Source organism: Oncorhynchus keta, chromosome 1, assembly GCF_023373465.1.
Source record: "Oncorhynchus keta strain PuntledgeMale-10-30-2019 chromosome 1, Oket_V2, whole genome shotgun sequence".
NCBI lineage: Eukaryota > Metazoa > Chordata > Actinopteri > Salmoniformes > Salmonidae > Oncorhynchus > Oncorhynchus keta.
The window spans coordinates 65,406,469-65,428,226 of NC_068421.1; the positions used below are offsets into that span (position 1 = coordinate 65,406,469).

Below are 21,758 nucleotides of genomic sequence, written 5' to 3' on the forward strand. Positions count from 1 at the left end.
CAACAAAACTAAGGAGATTATTGTGGACTTCAGGAAACAGCAGAGGGAACACCCCCCTATCCACATCGATGGAACAGTAGTGGAAAGGGTAGCAAGTTTTAAGTTCCTCGGCATACACATCACAGACAAACTGAATTGGTCCACTCACACTGACAGCGTCGTGAAGAAGGCGCAGCAGCGCCTCTTCAACCTCAGGAGGCTGAAGAAATTCGGCTTGTCACCAAAAGCACTCACAAACTTCTACAGATGCACAATCGAGAGCATCCTGGCGGGCTGTATCACCGCCTGGTACGGCAACTGCTCCGCCCTCAACCGTAAGGCTCTCCAGAGGGTAGTGAGGTCTGCACAAAGCATCACCGGGGGCAAACTACCTGCCCTCCAGGACACCTACACCACCCGATGTTACAGGAAGGCCATAAAGATCATCAAGGACATCAACCACCCGAACCACTGCCTGTTCACCCCGCTATCATCCAGAAGGCGAGGTCAGTACAGGTGCATCAAAGCTGGGACCGAGAGACTGAAAAACAGCTTCTATCTCAAGGCCATCAGACTGTTAAACAGCCACCACTAACATTGAGTGGCTGCTGCCAACACACTGTCATTGACACTGACCCAACTCCAGCCACTTTAATAATGGGAATTGATGGGAAATTATGTAAATATATCACTAGCCACTTTAAACAATGCTACCTTATATAATGTTACTTACCCTACATTATTCATCTCATATGCATACGTATATACTGTACTCTACATCATCGACTGCATCCTTATGTAATACATGTATCACTAGCCACTTTAACTATGCCACTTTGTTTACTTTGTCTACATACTCATCTCATATGTATATACTGTACTCGATTCCATCTACTGTATGCTGCTCTGTACCATCACTCATTCATATATCCTTATGTACATATTCTTTATCCCCTTACACTGTGTATAAGACAGTAGTTTTGGAATTGTTAGTTAGATTACTTGTTGGTTATCACTGCATTGTCGGAACTAGAAGCACAAGCATTTCGCTACACTCGCATTAACATCTGCTAACCATGTGTATGTGACAAATAAAATGTGATTTGATTTGGAACCATGCTGTTTTTGAGTTGTATAGTCAAATGTTTTATGTTTATGTTTGTTTTATGTTGGTTGTTTATTTCGATGTGTTTGGGTCCAAGAAATAAATGTTTTCATTTTTTAATCTCTGGTAGTGGAAGTAGCCTTATTTTGGAAAGCTCCACTAACAATGTATGCTCCTTTCCCCACTTAACTTTTTAGCTAACAGAGAGAACATGGTAGGCTACAGAGCCTGAACATGTGGCATGATTTTCGATCGTGATTTTAGAAATGCAATGTCTCGCTGTTGCCAATGGCCCTAAATTATCTACGGATTGATAAAATATGTCCTATGCAGAAATCACTCCATTTCCTGGTTGCAAAAATGTCTAATAGTTTGCCTAATTTCAGATTGTGATATGTAAGTATAGTGTAAAGTATCATTGTACCATCTAACCCGCAGTGAAATATATTTTCCTTAACCACATTTTTTTTCTTCATTTTCAGCTGATTGAAGCTGGTGTACAAAAGTAAAAGAAGCAAAAACAAAACTTAAGCATGGAAACCATAGAAATAGTGCACATAGAACAGATCTACCGCTTCTTAAACTTGCTTTCATTGAGTGACAGACTTATAACTCACATTTATGTCACCCAAAAAGTTACATATTGCAGCTTTAAAGCATGAGGATTTCTATCCCATTCATAAATGCTAACTACCTTTAGCGCCTATTGACGATAGTAGGACTATCTTCTGGTTAGGAGAGTTTCGTTAAGAGGCCTGACACTTGCTATAAACGTTAACACGCATCGCTTGCTGTACAGTTTTGGAAACAAGCAACTTGTATTTTATATCAGCAAGAAATACATTTATTTAAAAAATATATATATATATATATGTATATATACACACGGTCAGCTGCAACTGTGTTGAAACTAGTTAAAACAGTGTAAGTGTATATTTTGCATTTGTGAAATTAAAGTATAGTGCATTATTTTTCTAGAACTGTACCGCAATTGAGTTGAATGTTTAGATGGGAGTATTTAGCTGTTTTGGCTGCCAGAGCCAATTTGCCTCGATGATGTACATTTCTTGGACTATATGGTTACGTGAGGCTCGTTTAGTCCATTATTGGGCTAGAGGCTTTCTAGATAATTGGAGCATATGTCATTAAGCCAATTGCTTTCCATTATTACCGCCACACCTGATTAGCTGGATCAAATGAATGGCCATATGACTCCAGAGCAAGAGGCATATAGACTTTCTGTTGCTTATTTTCAAGTTATAAGCTTTGTGTAACAGGAACAAATAAATAAGGCTGGGAGGAGGGCAATGATTGTTGTCCCTGTGATCATATTTGATAGCTACAGGCAGCTAAACAACTAGGGCGGCATTATTATTTCTTAAATTATAAAGAACAGTGCTGTGCAATATTTCCAGAAAATTGAATAGCTGTCCTTCATGGCATGTCATCCCTTAACTCTAACCAATTAATGGGCTCCATGGTGCTGGATTTATTTTGGGACTGATGTTCAATGAAAGTACTGTGAGACGAGAAACAAAAGTATTTGTACAGTCATTGATATTCCATGCCTATTTTTGATATGGGTTGTTAGTGATCATGTTTTGAGGAGACCATTCCACACTGCTCATAGCAGAACAGGAAAACAGGAAACCCTCAGGGAAAGGGTTTTGCTACTACACAATATATATTTTCAAATGCTCCTTTCAATGGTCCTATTTTAAAATATTTGTATTTATAGCATGACTGAAATGATTTTAAAAAACAACTTCTCTTAGTGATTGCTTCTAGTCTGTCTTTTCCTGTGGAACACCATGTATTTTCATATACAGTGTTGGTACAGGGAAACCCTTTTTAGTTTGACCATGTAGGGACTTCCAACATATAAAGCACCATCAACGAAAAGGAAGTCATGCAAAATCAAAAGACAGGACATGGGGGACTGGAAAGAACAGGCGGCATAAGAGACCATCACTATGGCGACAGCAATCAAGAGACTTGGGACTGAGCAGGTCAGAGAAGAGGGCTTGAAAGGCAGCTGACAGAGAAATCAACCCTCAGGCTGGATGATTCAAGTGACAGCTCATCCCAGAGTACAGGTGGCCTGGCTGTCCCCGGAGAGACTGTTTTGAGAAGCCAGTTGTACACGGTAACAGCCTTTGTGAGGTAAATGTAAGAATAAGGCCATGATAGAAAAAAAACACCTAGTAGTTGTATTATTGACTAGTGCTGTATGGTCTCAGCTGTTCTCTAGGTATGTACGATTTCAGCCATATTCTTACTCTCTCGCCTTCTAACTAACTTTTACATATCCATGCAAGTATACACATCATCACACATTCAAATGCACAACATTAACAGCATTAGGAGAGAATTGCAGACTGTCTCTCTTCTCTGCTTGCAGTGACTCTGTCCTCTCCTGGCTGTGGTCCATACCAGCAGATGGTCTGGTGTCAATGGGCTGCTATTAACTGGCCACAGTCCTCTCCTGGGGCCTGGCAAAAAAAGTACATACAGTGAGTGCACTGGAGACAGACAAGCCATGCTGCTTGTGGATGTACTGACACTTTTTCACTATTTTAAGATGAAGTCAAACCAAACTGATGAACGGTATCATCACACAGTTTATTATATTCAGTAGAAATATATCTACAGGAAATTATATTATGTTTCTCTGTAGTAACACTGGAATTACTGTCATGATTGGGTTGTATAAACATGCTTTTACATAGTAATTGTAGTATCCCAAGCCTTAAATGACATACAGTGCAAACCCAAAGAATCTGACTCAAGAGAGACGGTACAGGTGACTGTATCACAAATAACATGTCTCACACCAATGTTCATGTTTTATGTGGCTATTTTTTACTTGTCATGCTGAAAAGGAATACACTGAATACACAATAGTATATTTATGGTGGTGTTCCATCATCCTGTTATTAAGTGGTCCCATTGAGATGAGGACTAGGCAGAAAAGGAAAAGGAATGGGCCTGATCCCTGTGTCTCATGTCTTATACACATACAGGAAACCGAGAGAACAGGCAGATGTGGTGGCGTCGCTGTTGTTAGAACAGTCTTCCCACCTTGTGGTAGCAAAGTGAACTGTAGCTGCCTGCATGAGAGCGTGAGCAAGCGAGTTGGGGGGGAGAGAGCGACACAGAGAGATGGAATGAGAGAGAGAGGGAGAGAAAGGGCGAGAGAGAGGGAGTTTAAACTAAGAGCTATGTTTTGGGACAAACTAATCTGCTAGAGAGCAGTGTGAGGATCGGAGCGCATTGTGTGAGCGAGTGTGCGGTGGACAGATAAGGGAACAAGCCCGCCAGCCCGACTGCTTGTTTTAATGTGCTGACTGGGGAGATATAAAAAAAATATTGACTCTTCAGTCGTGTGCCGAGACCCTGGGCACAAGCGCCACATACACCAGAGGTGTACCAAAAAAGGGGGAAAAGTGGACAAAAATCTGACATTAAACAGATATTATAGAGGATTTTTTCCCCCTGTTTTTTAATTTATTTATTTTTTATTTGTTTTTTCCTGGGACTGACTCCCATTTCCAGTAGAAAGAGGGAGACAATAACTGAAGGAGAGCCCTTAGAAAATAAGAAAAGGACGAAAAAAGCATTGTCTACAAGATGTTCGAAATCAGCCGAACTCTCAACGCTGCTTTGTTGAGCAATGAGGTAAAGAAATTGTCTTTGTTTCTTCTCACCTCCCCAGTGTATGTGCTGCCTACCATTCTGTGTTGTGTATTATAGTGTGTGTGCATTTCTGTGCTCATGGTTTAAGTGTAAAGACGAAGGGTTGATTAATGCTTAGCCTATTATCCAAGCTTGATGGTTGGCAGTAGAAAAGGATCACTACGCTTCTCACTCATTCTTGCTTGCAGTAACAAATGGGATGCTCGGCAGCTGGCTGTTTTATTTCCCCTAATTTACCCAAAGCAAGGTAGCTATCTATGCTAAGCTTGCTTGAGGAATCGCCCATCTTGGGCTCAAAATGTGTGTACGTACATATGTGTATGAGCGTATGATTGTGTGTGGGTGTGTGTGCATATACACACAAGCTTGTGTGTGAGTGCATAGTGTACTGTGATTGCCCTCCTCTTCCCCCCTCTCTCTTCTTTCGTCTCCTCACTCCCGCTATCCTTTGCCATTCTGTTTCTGTCCTTCCTACCTTCCGTTTCTGTTCTTCCTTTCTCTCCCTCTCCCCCTCTCTCTATCTGTGTGTGAGCGTGCACTCTGTGAGCAGCATCTCAAGATGATGGTGCGGTACCCCCAGCTCTCGGGACTAGCCACTGCTGACGGCTCCGTCCCTGAGAGGCTCTCGCCGCTATTTCCCAGGGATCTCCCATCCACCCAGATGGGGTCCAGGTCAATTTTGGTAAGAGGATAGACAGAAATATCTCACTCTTAAAACACTAACAGGAGACAAAAGACAAAGTGAGAGAGAGCAGTAGAGAATAGATCAATTTAGGAAGATGACTATCCCCAGGAATTGTATTAGCAGCTATTTACATGCTTGTGTGTGCTCAAAAATATCCGCCTACTTTGCCTTATTTAACCCTCTGTCAATCAGTCCGTTATCTTGGGAGTAAGAGCGGCAGAGTGAATTTTCAGTGTGTATGAATTCAGTGTAGCAGCCTCCCTGTGTGCGTAGTTTGCCAATGCCAGCATCTTTATGTGAATTTTGTATGTGTGTAAGCTTATCTGTTACGTGCACGGACATAGTTACTGCAATATTTATAAACAATATATTTAAAAACATTTTTTACATCTGAAACAGATCAAATTAGAATATGGAAATGAGTATGTAATATGGCGTCAGGTAATAGTTTTTCATTGAAAAGTGTGGGGCTGGGTACATTACTACATTCACCATGTTGACACTCGTAACTGCCAGATGTGATCTGCGGCAACTTAGAAACACAGGGTTACTGCAAGAACAATGAAACCTTGCTACAATTATGAAACACTGTAAAATATAAATGTTATCTTTAATACCTGATGCTCTGTATGGACAGAATAGTATGGATATAGTGTAGTTCAATTGTTTTACTTTTTCTAACATTTGTTTAGACAGGGTACTGATCTGATTTCTTTATGTAATGAAGATGGTGGCTTTTAGTGGCAACTAAATCAACCTGAAGTTAAACCATAACGCTATATTAACAGTTAAATGATGTGCGTAATGAGAAGAGGAGGCAGTAATGTACCTACATTAAGTCTGGTCTTTGAGATCATTTATTCCAGTCTTCCTCGTTATTGTTAGAACGTGAGTCTACAGTATGTGCTGTTTATAATGTGGTGTAGTTGAAGGGGAAGAGAGGCATGAGAAAACCCTCACTGGAAAACGTTGACAGAAAATCCCTCACTTGGTGCATTACATCTACATGAAACTGTGGGTGTCTAATCTGTGACGGGCTCTCATTCGGCTTCCCTTCAAACAGGCTCAGCTTCCCACCCTAGAGCTCTCCTGAATTTAGCAGAAATCGTTGTAATGCTGACAGCATTGAGGTCTGCTGTTGACTGTACGCGAATGCAGAGGAAATGTTTGGTCATCCATAAAGACTTAATGTTCTTATTCACCTGGCAGAACCGTCTTATTCACTCACAGACTATTTTCGCATACACAGTCATGCTATCTAGCTACCTGTAAAGAATCCCAGTAGTTATATATAAACTTAAATTGCATATGACAAGTAGATTGATGCTGTGATTTCTCTTTCACATATAACAATAGTACCACACAGTGCCTTAATTTCTGCTGAAATGAAAATTGAATAGTAGATTGTAATAATAGATAGTGAGGTTATGGCAAGTTATTAAATCACCTCTTACAAGCCTTTTAATTGCAATGCGTGAAATTATTTTGCATTTGGGTTAGCTAAAGAACGTGATGTGGATGTTTGTATTCATTTTCATTATATCTGACTGAGTAGGCAGACAGTTCTAAAGCTATGATCAGAGTAAACGCAGACCCTGTTTCTATGTGATCCCGAAAATGCACAAATACGATGCTACTTCCTGTTAAAATAAATGTGAATACATGAGTTGTATGTAAATCAGAATATATGAGGCGTGTCTGGGATTCTGATTACCCTGGTTAAAACTGACCATCGTTACAATGATTAATGGTACCTTCATTAAGCACAGCTAGATCATTTGCATACATTAGATAAATGTGCTGGAAGATTGTTGAAGCTTTGCTCTTGGAGAGCTGGATTGTTGTATTCTTTTGGTGGATGCAAGGCATAATATTATGATACTAGAGACCAAAATGTTTAGTTCTAGATGTCTGAGCTGTCTTACGGTGTGAGCTGTGTAATACCACTGTATGGATATGCTTCAGTATGAAATCAAAACTGAAGGATTGACAAAATTAAATCAAACGCAATAATAAAAGGATGTTATTATAGTGGTATGATACTGAACACCTTCAAATATATTTCAAGGGAATCCAGTATAGCAAAGTAATAAAGCAAAATACATAGCTTGCTAAATGGCTACAGTCTAGAACAATGTCCCTGTCGTCCAGGCAGCCATTTGTCAGGCTCTAGGTGAGCTAGAGAACATTGTGTTTAAAAGGATGTCTAACATGTTCTAAAACTCTACTGAGTTTTCTATCAGAACCAAAGGATCCAGCCAACATAGACTGGGAGGAGAACACGCCATTCAGGATATCAGCCATGTTGGTTGCTATGAATGGTCTATCAAAAATCCAAGAACGTCAGCATGGATAGTAGTCAGAGGCAGATATGGGTGAGGAATAAATTAAGATTTCTTAACTGTCTGTTTTGAATGCCATTTATTTGTGAGCCCCTGATTGCTGTCGTCATGCAGCTGTTGTTTTTCATAACACAGTGCTTTCTTTGGTAACTCCATTCTTCAGTAAAAAAAAAGGTTAGATTTACCTTAACTCATTTAAGGCATCGTCACGACAAACAGAAGCAAGGCGAGTAGAGGGAATTGTACAGCAGTTGGCAAAGGCATATTGGCACCCCATAGATTGTAAGGGTCATCTCTATTTCACAACAATGATTAGCTCTTTCCATCTGCCGCTTCCATCACTTCCTCCTTCCCTGATTGCAGTGTTCTCTGGTTAATTTACCCCAGGAAATTATTTAATTTAAGCTCCACAAGCCTGCCTTTGCTGTTACAGGTGCAATATACAGAGAGGCATGTATCATCTCTGAGAGAGGCAGTGCACTGTGCCAAGTAGGTAGAATCACCCACCTAACTGCGACACAAAATCATATCTCAGATAAAAAGGCCATAGATTGATATCGATTAACTTACAGGAGCATCATTTTAGGATTTACTATCGGTGAATAATGAAATGAAGAAATAACCAGGATTTGTTTAATGGTGGATTTGGGCCAATATTGAGTGAACTGAACGAAGATCTCAATTGGTAACATGTCAATACCAACATGATTCATTGAACCATATGGGTTCACCGGATATAGATTTTCTTTTTTAAACAGCAGTATGAGTAAGAAAGAGCCAAGACACACAATCACTCAGTGTGTGGTTGTCTGAAAATAAAGGAACACTTCCTTTTTCAGCAGAGATACCAGAACCTTGATCAATCATATGTGGCTAGGTTAATGCGATTTGGCAGAGCTCTCTTCAGTTTTAGGAAGAAAAGTGCTATTTCTCCTGCTGGTCAATCAGCGGTCATCTGCATACAGCTGCAGAACTACAGCCCATCTCAAACTGCGACACAGCTGTTAACTACATATAGGCTGTGGAACATTTTATCATAGATTATTGCTATTTTATTGTTATTATTTGTTTGTTTATTTCACCTTTATTTAAAGGCGAAATAAAGTAGGTCAATTGAGAACAAATTCTCTTTTACAACTGCGACCTGGCCAAGATAAAGCAAAGCAGTGCGACAAAAACAACAGTTACACATGGGATAAACAAATGTATAGTCAATAGCACAATAGAAAACTCTGTATACAGTGTGTGCAAATGGAGTAAGAAGGTAAGGCAATAAATATGCCAATAAGGGCAAAGTAATTACAATTTAGAAATTTACACTGGAGTGATATATGTGCAGATGAGGATGTGCAAGTAGAAATACTGGTGTGAAAAAGAGCAGAAAAACAAAAGCAAATATGGGGATGAGGTAGGTAGTTGGTTGGATAGGCTATTTACAGAAGGGCTGTGTACAGCTGCAGTGATCGATAAGCTGCTCTGACAGCTGACGCTTAAAGTTAGTGAGGGAGATATAAGTCTCCAACTTCAGTGATTTTTGCAATTCGTTCCAGTCATCGGCAGCAGAGAACTGGAAGGAAAGGCGGCCAAAGTAGGTGTTTGCTTTGGGAATGACCAGTGAAACATACCTGCTGGAACACGTGCTACGGGTGGGTGCTGTTATGGTGACCAGTGAGCTGAGATAAGGCGGGGCTTTACCTAGCAAAGACTTAGAGATGCCATGGAGCCAGTGGGTTTGGCGACGAATATGTAGCGAGGACCAGCCAACGAGAGCATACAGGTCACAGTGGTGGGTAGTATATGGAGGCTATTTTGTAAATGACATCGCCGAAGTCAAGGATCGGTAGGATAGTCAGTTTTACGAGGGTATGTTTGGCAGCATGAGTGAAGGAGGCTTTGTTGCGAAATAGGAAGCCAATTCTAGATTTAACTTTGGACTGGAGATGCTTAATGTAAGTCTGGAATGAGAGTTTACAGTCTAGCCAGACACCTAGGTATTTATAGTTGTCCACATATTCTAAGAACCGAACAATAAGGCTGTTAGAGAATATGCTGAGCTACTTGAATAGTTACATGCTTACTACATGCTAATTACGCCCATAAAGAAACTAACTGTTGGGTCATTTGGCCTGTGTGGTATAGGGTATGCTTTGTCAGCTTCTTGTAAATAACCCAGTAACTGTCCAATGAATGCCAATCACACTGATCGTGTCAAGTCAATGCCATCATAATTGATTTCTGAGCCGACTGTGGTAGCTACTGTACTGTGTTCCTGCGTGGCAGGCAGGGCCGGGAGGGCAGGCTGGCAGTGCCACACTGAGAGGGGGCCAGTGCTGCAAGGGGGGCCTGGTGAGCAGCAGCTGAGCCAGTGTCCCGCTGGGAGCCGTCACCGCTGAGTGGAGCAGGTGTCTCCAGCCAGGCAAAAAGCTTCTCTAAGCCAGAGGGGGGGCAGGGCCGACCACAGCACTGTTTGCCCCGCAGAGGACAGGTGGCCCACTCTCTCTCTACTCCTTCACAGTGCCTCCTCCAGGGGCTGTCTTTGAATACCCAGCCACCCTATTGTGTAACTTGTCCTCCGAGTACATTTAAGTGTGATCACATTAGCATGTTTTGCTAGCAATGTCACTGTCCATGGTGCTGAAGGTCCAGATAGATATACAGGGGGAGGTGGTTGTCATCCATAACACTTAGCAGAAGGGTCAGCTTTCTGAATACAGGTAGCCTGACCTGGAAGTAAGTCTGTGATTTCACCCGTAGAGAGGCGTTTGAAGACTAGAGAAACACAGAATACAATTATGATGATAGTTTGAAAACCATGACTTTGAGAACAGAAATTGTAGTTTGACTGTTATGTCAGAGCGCTTAAAACTTACAATAGTTTGAAACCACAAACTTTAAGAGCAAACATTACTGCTTTTTCCTCTTACAACCCCCAAGAGCAGTTATATTGTGTTGATTAAACCGACATTTCATTTTAGAGCCACTTTTATTTACCAGTATGCTTACTGTGGCCATTGTTTCATATCTAATCACAGTTATTTCACGGCTGTTAACAGAGTAATTAGAAAAGGAACAATGTTGAAAAGTTTGTAGAGGAAAAAATGGAATTGTGTTGTCTTTATTGCCTGAGAGCGAGGTTTACTCTCGTCTGTGTACACACAGTAATGAATGTTACTGTTAATTAGAGTGGAACGGTGAAAGGGTATTGGGGAAAACAGACACAGCTTTATGCCAATCTCAGTCAACTGTTTCCGTACACTCAGTTCCAGCAGCATAAACATGGGCCACACCACCAACCATAACAAAGGAGGCATTACCCAGCTTGAGCCCTACTGACCAGTGTAGTTTACTATTGTAATCTCTCTTAGCTGACTGGGCTCAAAATCCCAAAACACAACACAAGAAGCGGGGTGGAATGGGGACACCCACGACCTGCGGATTCCATCTTTAATAAAAATAACAATGACGCTCTAGTCAAGATTATCTCCTCACAAAAGACACATTCTACCTTTTCAAGACATACAATTGAAGTGTCTATATTAGAGAAAATTGCCTTTTAATTTGATTCAAAATTGCATTGCACATTATGATGCATAAGAACTTAAAACAAAAAAATGTCAGTCAAATGGATGCACCTGCTATTCAAGAGCAAATCAGTATCGGGCCTCCATCTGAAGAGTAGAGATTCAAAAATGCTATAGATCACAGCTACTGACCGTTGGTGAAGTGATAAATGTAGCCAACACCTGAGCAATAGGCTGTGGCTGAATCTTGACATAGTTTTTTAGCACATCCCTTTTATTGATTTACTAATTGTTTGGGAGCTAGAGAGTGACTGCTGCGGTCATGAATAAATGATATGTGCCTGACGTGTACATTACTGAGGAAGACCTGCGAGGCCAGGCATTACTTCCGTAGACACATAGCGGTTCTCTTCACAGCCCTGGGAAAGCATCATCCCTACTTGTTTTCCAATCCATTAATAATTCATCCTTTCTAACAGCAGCATTCAGGTTTAAATGTGTTACCATGGAGTCTTCCTAGAACATCAGTGACAAGACTCTAAAATAACCCAATTTAAAGCAGGAGAAAAGTGTATTTATGTATGGTAATTATTCCTTAAGGTATTCTTCTCTGCTGCGCTCTCCATTCTCCATTTCTTTACTCTCCTTATCTCGTTCTCTATCCTCCTGAGAAAGTGCGTGCACGCATGTGTGGGATGGGTGGGGGGGCTTGTTTTTTCAGAGCAGTGTTTCCCAACTCCAGTCCTCGAGGCAGGTTGATGTTTATTGTCATGAGTCTTGCCCTGGAGGCAGAACGGAGTGGTTTTCGCTGGATGGGCCAGCTACAAAATAAAAAATGTATGAAAACAAAAATGTGTTTTTTGATCATAATTGAAGGTTAGGCATAAGGGTTAGCAGTGTGGTTAGGGTTGGGTTTAACATCAGATTTTATGACTTTGTGGCTATGCCAGCTAGAGCTGCCTCCAGTACATGAGTAATCTCAATAAATGGCAACCTGCGACCTCAAGTGTTCCCCCAACACCACACACTTTTGTTGTAGCCACAGAAAAACACACCTGATTCAGAGGGCTGTATTCATTCCTTTCATAGCTAGTGTAGAAACACAACATAATTTATTAATGCATTGCATTTTATCAAACATAGGTCTACGCCTTTCTAAGCAAGGGGTTTTCTTGTTTAATAAAACACAGCTACTACAACACACAAGGTGAAGCTATTCGACAAGGATATATGCTGTTAAACTAAAATACTGCAGAGTGAGGCTAGCATTGTGCACTCGCTTTCCTACTAGCATCATAAGGAGGAGCAGTAAACCATGAAGTGACATTTAGAAAGATGAAATGTGCAGCGTGGGCATGTTAGAAGGGCTCCAGTGCTCTGAGGCAGGCAGGCAGCACAGCGAAGGGCTGGGGCCAGGCAGGAGAATGATTCCCCGCTCTGAGGGGAGGTGCTGATTAAAGCCCCAGCCAGATGGACCGCAGTGGTCTCCCTCAGAGCGTGGAGGTACCCCGACTGCGATCAAACACAGAGCAGGCCGCCCCACAGCCAACCACTACACCACCATGACAGCACCCGCCACACACAATGGCAACACAGACGCCAATAACGATGAGGGGCAACACTGGTAATGACAAGGGGAGAAGGCAACGTGTCGTTGCAGTTGAATATAATTTACCAAGCGGCAACACCTCTGTAATCCAAATGGACTGTAATCCAAGGTCTCCTGCTGTGATTGCACCATCTGAGCCAGAATACATGTCAACCATGCAAACCCCCCTGTGCAATTTTACAGCCCTCTCATTTCAGTTTTAGGTTATAGGGGCCTAAGTCCTTGCTCCCAAACAATTTTTTGGAAGTATATACTTGAGATGTAGGCTACCTTGCTGTGGTTCAGTATTTATAAAACAAAGTTCCTTTGGCGTGGCCACTGGTTTTTGTAATAACTACCACCGCTATTGAATTGTAATAACTGTCTTACTACCTGCATTTTGTGACGTGGCCATCTCTCCATATACAGTATGTGGTTTTCTCCCATCACATTCTGTTCCACAGACATAAATATCTTAGGCAGGTAGACAAGCCATGTCACTTCTTAAGTCTAAAAGCTCCTGCTTTTAGTGTTGGTCTCATGTTTCATGAGCTGAAATAAAATATCCCAGGCATTTTCAATCTGCACAAAAAACGTATTTCTCTCACATTTTGTGTACATTTGTTAACATCCCTGTTAGTTAGCATTTCTCCTTTGCCAAGATAATCCATCCACCTGACAGGTGCGGCAGGGTAGCCTAGTGGTTAGAGCGTTGGACTAGTAACCAGAAGGTTACAAGTTCAAACCCCCGAACTGACAAGGTACAAATCTGTCGTTCTGCCCCTGAACATGCAGTTAACCCACTGTTCCTAGGCCGTCATTGAAATTAAGAATTTGTTCTTAACTGACTTGCCTGGTTAAATAAAGGTAAAAAAATAATAATAATTTTTAAAAAATATCAAGAAGCTGATTAAACAGTATGATCATTACACAGGTGCACCTTGTCCTGGGGACAATAAAAGGTCACTCTAAAATGTGCAGTTTTGTCACACAACACAATGCCACAAATGTCTCAAGTGTGCAATTGGCATGCTGACCGCAGGAATGTCCACCAGAGATGTTTCCAAATAATTTAATGGTCATTTATCTACCATAAACCGCCTCCAATGTTATTTTTAAAAAATTTGACAGTACGTCCAACCGGCCTCACATCCACAGACTACGTGTATGGCGTTGTGTGGATGAGCGGTTTGCTATGTTCAACGTTGTGAACATAGTGCCCCATGATGGCGGTGGGGTTATGGTATGGGCAGGCATAAACTACGGACAACAAACACAATTGCATTTTAATCGATGGCAATTTGAATGCACAAAAATACAATGAGAATGAATGTCTTGTTGAGAAGTTTCTCTTAGGTGGTGGTGTGAGTATGAGTTGAGTATGAGTTGAAATGGACGTGGTTCATGTCCAATGACATGAAAAGATAGGTATTTACCGGAGAAAAGTTTCTCATGCAGTTTTAGGAGCTGAGTAAGGATTTGGCGGAATGCTTGTCTGTCGTCTTAAACATCAAAGATAACAGAAGCCAGTCCTGACGGCTAAATGCAGATTTGTAATTGATGCCTGATGTCTCAGAGTAAGCAATGCTGAGTTTGTCACACTGTATCGAGACAAAAGGTCTGACCCCAATTTGTTGATTTGTTACGGGTGCAGACTGGACTTAAGCCAGGTAAGTGATGATAATCAATCTGAGTTGCACGGCCAGGTGCAGCCAAAACTTGGATACAGGAAGTAAATGGATTCTTCAAGGGAAATGAAAAAGAGCTATGTAAGCTCCTGTATACTGAGGAGAAGAGAAACCTGGGTGTTTATTAAAAATAATCAGCTAATTTATGAGGAACGTACTGTGCTGGGATTTTTCCATGACAGGCCCAGTTCCATGGAAAGTGCATGAGGAACAGAATGTTTTTGAGGTCTATCTTCCTATGCCAAAACAGGCATAAATGGGCTAGAAAAGCAGGCAGGGGAGGACACTTTCAATCCGGTTAATATACCTCGTAGGAAATGTCACAGCACGGACTGGAAGAGGCGAGGCCTCCTGTTAGCAAAGCTGAGGATCTAACTACAGGCCCAGTGTGACATGCTAATTAATCAAGGACTGTTGACCTTTCACTGACCTGGTTTTCTGGTGGTCATTCAAACAGCATTGTGAAAGTCACCATTTCAATACAGATCAGTTTTTTATTCTTTAATATCAAAGGGAATTTCGGATTTATTCTTAAAAAATAGAAATGAGTGATATTTTAAAATATGTATGAGTCCATGGATGAATGTAACAAATTCTGAAATCTATATTGTTTATTCAAAGTACATGTATGGCATTAAGCACAGAGGGTTAGTATATGTATGGCATTAAGCACAGAGGGTTAGTACATGTATGGCATTAAGCACAGAGGGTTAGTTACATGTATGGCATTAAGCACAGAGGGTTAGTTACATGTATGGCATTAAGCACAGAGGGTTAGTTACATGTATGGCATTAAGCACAGAGGGTTAGTTACATGTATGGCATTAAGCACAGAGGGTTAGTTACATGTATGGCATTAAGCACAGAGGGTTAGTATATGTATGGCATTAAGCACAGAGGGTTAGTTACATGTATGGCATTAAGCGCAGAGGGTTAGTTACATGTATGGCATTAAGCACAGAGGGTTAGTTACATGTATGGCATTAAGCACAGAGGGTTAGTATATGTATGGCATTAAGCACAGAGGGTTAGTTACATGTATGGCATTAAGCGCAGAGGGTTAGTTACATGTATGGCATTAAGCACAGAGGGTTAGTATATGTATGGCATTAAGCACAGAGGGTTAGTTACATGTATGGCATTAAGCGCAGAGGGTTAGTTACATGTATGGCATTAAGCACAGAGGGTTAGTTACATGTATGGCATTAAGCACAGAGGGTTAGTATATGTATGGCATTAAGCACAGAGGGTTAGTTACATGTATGGCATTAAGCACAGAGGGTTAGTATATGTATGGCATTAAGCATAGAGGGTTAGTTACATGTATGGTGTTAAGCACAGAGGGTTAGTATATGTATGGCATTAAGCGCAGAGGGTTAGTTACATGTATGGCATTAAGCACAGAGGGTTAGTTACATGTATGGCATTAAGCACAGAGGGTTAGTATATGTATGGCATTAAGCATAGAGGGTTAGTTACATGTATGGTGTTAAGCATAGAGGGTTAGTATATGTATGGCATTAAGCACAGAGGGTTAGTTACATGTATGGCATTAAGCACAGAGGGTTAGTTACATGTATGGCATTAAGCACAGAGGGTTAGTTACATGTATGGCATTAAGCACAGAGGGTTAGTTACATGTATGGCATTAAGCACAGAGGGTTAGTTACATGTATGGCATTAAGCACAGAGGGTTAGTTACATGTATGGCATTAAGCACAGAGGGTTAGTTACATGTATGGCATTAAGCACAGAGGGTTAGTATATGTATGGCATTAAGCACAGAGGGTTAGTTACATGTATGGCATTAAGCACAGAGGGTTAGTATATGTATGGCATTAAGCACAGAGGGTTAGTTACATGTATGGCATTAAGCACAGAGGGTTAGTTACATGTATGGCATTAAGCACAGAGGGTTAGTTACATGTATGGCATTAAGCACAGAGGGTTAGTTACATGTATGGCATTAAGCACAGAGGGTTAGTATATGTATGGCATTAAGCACAGAGGGTTAGTTACATGTATGGCATTAAGCACAGAGGGTTAGTTACATGTATGGCATTAAGCACAGAGGGTTAGTTACATGTATGGCATTAAGCACAGAGGGTTAGTTACATGTATGGCATTAAGCACAGAGGGTTAGTTACATGTATGGCATTAAGCACAGAGGGTTAGTTACATGTATGGCATTAAGCACAGAGGGTTAGTTACATGTATGGCATTAAGCACAGAGGGTTAGTATATGTATGGCATTAAGCACAGAGGGTTAGTTACATGTATGGCATTAAGCGCAGAGGGTTAGTATGGAATTAAGCACAGAGGGTTAGTATATGTATGGCATTAAGCACAGAGGGTTAGTACATGTATGGCATTAAGCGCAGAGGGTTAGTTACATGTATGGCATTAAGCACAGAGGGTTAGTATATGTATGACATTAAGCATAGAGGGTTAGTTACATGTATGGTGTTAAGCATAGAGGGTTAGTATATGTATGGCATTAAGCACAGAGGGTTAGTTACATGTATGGCATTAAGCACAGAGGGTTAGTTACATGTATGGCATTAAGCACAGTGGGTTAGTATATGTATGGCATTAAGCACAGTATATGGGCATTAAGCACAGAGGGTTAGTTACATGTATGGCATTAAGCACAGTGGGTTAGTATATGTATGGCATTAAGCACAGAGGGTTAGTTACATGTATGGCATTAAGCACAGTGGGTTAGTATATGTATGGCATTAAGCACAGAGGGTTAGTTACATGTATGGCATTAAGCACAGAGGGTTAGTTACATGTATGGCATTAAGCACAGTGGGTTAGTTACATGTATGGCATTAAGCACAGAGGGTTAGTTACATGTATGGCATTAAGCACAGAGGGTTAGTTACATGTATGAGCATGACATATTGAAACATCTTACAATGTTAACAGTTCTTGACACATTTCAGGTGACACCTACACTTTGCTACCTTTTAAATAAACCTGTAATTATTCAGAGTGAAACATGAGTCAAACACACTGGATCTAACAGTTGATTGCTTTGACTTAAATGAAGTTGACACTATAAGACCGTCTGCTGCATGCCTAAACGGATTTCATGCTAACTACATACAGAAGAGATATCTTACAATGTTGCTATCTAACTGCAAAAATCAAGTGTACAGTATGTGAGAGAGAGAGAGCGCGTGTGTGCGTGCGTGTGTAGTCAGCAGTAAAAATTATAAAAATCATTGGTTGAAACTCAAGTCAGCATTGAGGACCGATCCCTATTTGCATCAGCAGAAAAAAATATTCGCTGGATGTTAATCCGTGGAGGGGTTTTGAGTGGGAGGGGTTTAGGGTGAGTAGGGAGGACAGGAGAGAGCAGGCGGAGTTCATGACAATTAGCCAGATGCTGGTCTCAAAATTAGCAGGCTTTCAGCAGAGGCAGGAGCCATTCTGGTGGGGCACTATAATTAGGGCTACAGCAATCGGTGTGTCAGGTCGAAGGTACTTTGGGAACAAAGGGTGTGAGAGAGAGCGTCTGGGCATGTCCAGGCAGAGACAATCAATGAGACAGGCTTTACATTGCTGACTGCACCGTTGGGTTAGGGCCAGTAAAGCTTTCCACTTTAAAAAATGGAAGCATAAACAAAAAAACTCAAACATTCCAGAATAGTCTAAATACACAGTACAGTACATAAGGCTTAAGCTGAATTCACATTTATTTTTATGCAACATCTTACAAAATCCCAAAAACTAAATTAGACAAATTTGATAGATTGTACCTTCCTTATATCTGTCACACAAACACGCACACACATACAGGGCTGTGATGATTATGTAATTTTGAGTAACAATGAATTGTCAAGCAAATAGTCACGGTTATTGTCATACATTTTATTTTTGTTTGAAAATGTTTTGAGTTCGTAATGTATCATAATGGATATTTGAAAATGAGCTTTGACACACCTAATGAATACAATACAGCTTGGGTGACACCCGTCTCAAAAGCGAAAGGTTTTGACCCCTTGGAACTTTTGGAAATAAAGCTTCTCCTCCTGACCGTGCCATTCTGCTCCTATAATGACCAACTTTATCCCCTTCATGTAAAAATTAAAAACTGCTATTGGGTAAACGATATCCACTTGAAAATAAAGTATAAATATTGTTATAGCGGTTATTTTCCTTAGTTCACGGTTATTGTTAATCATTATCGGTTACATGATTATACGATTATTGTGCCAGCCCTTCACACATACACAGTGTATATAAAGAGCCACAGCCCAAGGGAGGTAAACCTTCCTGTCCAGCAACTCCAGTGACTAGATCTGAAATCTCCCAGCATGGGTGGCATCCTATTTAGAATCTCTCAAACAGCTCACTCCATCTGTCTCCAGGCAGCCAACCTCCCCCATCTGACAACACTGGAGAGAGCAAAATGTAGCATTGCTTTAAGACCCCATTCACTCTCATCCATCACATTCTACAGTATTGATTAAAACAACGTAAGAAAATAATATGGTGAAACAAAGCAATTACAATAGAGGATATTTTGGATATTTGAAAGATTTTGAGTTATTGAGGATGCCGGTGCGTAGATAAGAATCGTCTTCCTGGAGCGCCTTTACTGCGTACCTATTATTTCAATAGTTACAGTTCTCTGTAATCCAAAATAAAAAGGATTGTTTTCCATCTGTGTTATGTTCGGATATTTACAGCCAAGAATTAAAAGGTGGCAATAAAAGCATGGTGCCAGAGAGAATATTAAAGTCAGTGAGGCAGAGAATTACATCCCAAGCTTGCACAGAATGCAATGGATTCTGAAAGGTCAAGTTGGAAGAAGAAAAGCGATAGAGAACCTAGTCTCGTATTAATTACAGGTTTCTAGACTGAGAAGCATTGCACCAGAAAACTCCCGAAACAAATAGGCAGTTGGTATGTGATATTGTCCCTGGCGGTAAGGGATAGCGGAAGATACCACACATAAATTAAAATAACTCCAGAAAACACCTCCATTCGGGAAACACCCGAGTCCTGTTGATTCCTAATTGAGGGAGGCAAGGCTTTAGCCGTAGCTTTAATTAATGCTCATTAGTATTTCAAGCACATTGTTGTGCATGGCTTTAGAACTCAGTGAGCTGGAGGGGCCAGAGGTGCAGTGGGGAGATTGGAGAGCTTCAAAGCTCTTCCTGGCAGTTTCTCACTGTGGGGAAATTCTGTGCCCTGTGAAAGTTGACCAACGTTATTGGTCTCTTCTCATTGTCACTATGCATGTAAATACTGTATATGGATATTATACAGTGTACTACTACTGTACATGTACAAATATACATACATTGCATACATATTACCTGCAGATATAGTATGTATAGCATGCATTCATAAAGAAAATACATACATTGTCTTCCTTACATATTGAGAATTGAACATTTGAGTCATTCCAAGCCCACGTCCACACCAAAAAACTCCTGAAAATGTTTTGGGCGTATTATGGATTAGGCTAACAGTGCTGCAGCGTTTTGTTGGCTGTCAAGAGCTCTGTGTGATTTGCCATCAGCGCTCGTTCAGCTGGTGATTGGTGAACTCAGCCAGAGGTTAATGGACTTACTCAAGTTAGTCTGTCTGCCATGAGAGCCACCTCCTCCTAATTGAATAAAAGAGGACTAGCTAGATGTCTCTGGTGTCTGGAATAAAACAATGTACTGTAATGACGCAGTGTTGAACAATGGATAAAATAGCCCTACAAAACATTGTGCAGTAACAAAACAACCACACAGCAAAGTGTAATATACTGTGCCATGTCAACTAAATGAATTAGAGTATGCAGGTGCTTGCTCTCCTTGTTGCTGAGTCTGGGGCCAGCTAGGGTAAATCTGATATTTTATGGCCTCTCTGGTCACTGCAGCTCTCATACCAAAAGCTATTCTAATCAAATCAGACTATCCCCAAGAGGATGTGGCTGCTAGATTAAGGCAGATGAGGTATAGAACATACTGTATACAATATGCATTGTTATTGCATCTAAAATACTGTATAAAATATGCATTGTTATTTTATCATTGTAAAATCTAGTTATGAATTATTGTGTGGCCTACATCAAATCATAGCTGTGTGTTAGAGGCCACACTGAATACATTTATGGAGGCATTCTCATAATGCAAAGGTGGCATTACTGAAGTTTATGTTTGAGATGTGCCATGTACTGTAGTTAACTTGTGCAGGGTAGGATTGACAGGACTGCAGTAATACAGGGATGTCAAATGTTCAGGCTGCTGCACAGACACTATGGAGGCTCTAGTCTAGAGAGGCCCGGTTACATTGTGTTTGAGAAAAAATGTTAACTCTCAAATATGTCATTGTTGCAATAGTTTGTGAGTCGGCAACATATAATCATGCTAAATCATTTTATACTGCGCTAATTTTCCTAATGTGGACAGTTTGTGTTACTACCTCACACTGGCCCAAAGGCCGGCAGATGGTGATGTTGAGTGGTTTCATCTTACCGTCCAAAGGGAATGCATGCAGCTGGCTGTACACTCATATCCCCCACGGACCGGTTCATACATAAAACATTCTCCATTCAGGCTGCAAAGGCTTCGTTTTCCTCCTGAACTAGATTTAATGGCGACAAGGCAGGAAAAATATGAATACATTGTTTATGAAACACCATTTTCCAACACCATGCTAGAGTGACAAATGAGGGAGAGGCTATACGGACACACCCGGTGCCCAAATTGCTGATGTATGTCACACAGCGAGAGTAGAGTGGAGACGAAGGGATTTGGTTTAGTCAGTAATATGTCCTGATGAGCCCTTCCCAGCTAGCTAGTTAATAGATGTGGCTAGAAAATTCAGTGAGAATTAGACACTTGTCTGTCGAAGTTGGGACTTTCTGTCTCAAACGTTTGCCCCTTATTCTATTTATTTCAGCGTAATATCGATAAGTGATTCATCAAAAAAAGTGTATAACACGGAACAAAAATATAAACGCAACAATTTAAAAGATTTTACTGAATTACAGTTCACATAAGGAAATTAGTCAATTGAAATAGATTGATTATGCCCTAATCTATGAATTTCACATGACTGGACAGGGGTGCAGCCATGTGAGGGCATAGGCCCACCCACTGGGGAGCTAGGCCCAGCCAATCAGAATGAGTTTTTCCTCACAA

The 21,758-nt window shown here is 40.9% G+C and overlaps 1 protein-coding gene across 5 annotated transcripts in view; it reads left to right on the forward strand.

Annotated features, from left to right (window-relative positions):
- Positions 1 to 4,239: 4,239 nt before the first annotated feature.
- LOC118391005 (ELAV-like protein 4) overlaps positions 4,240 to 21,758 on the forward strand; it is a 70,480-nt gene continuing 52,961 nt past the window's right edge. For 4 of the 5 annotated variants that reach the window (XM_035781913.2, XM_035781929.2, XM_052457916.1 and 1 more), the window contains exons 1-2: positions 4,240 to 4,762; positions 5,331 to 5,462. In XM_035781913.2, the coding sequence (XP_035637806.1) occupies positions 4,715 to 4,762; positions 5,331 to 5,462 (180 nt within the window). In that variant the 5' untranslated portion in view covers positions 4,240 to 4,714. The remainder of the gene's footprint in view (positions 4,763 to 5,330; positions 5,463 to 21,758) is intronic. The other variant, XM_052457922.1, reaches the window with a different exon arrangement.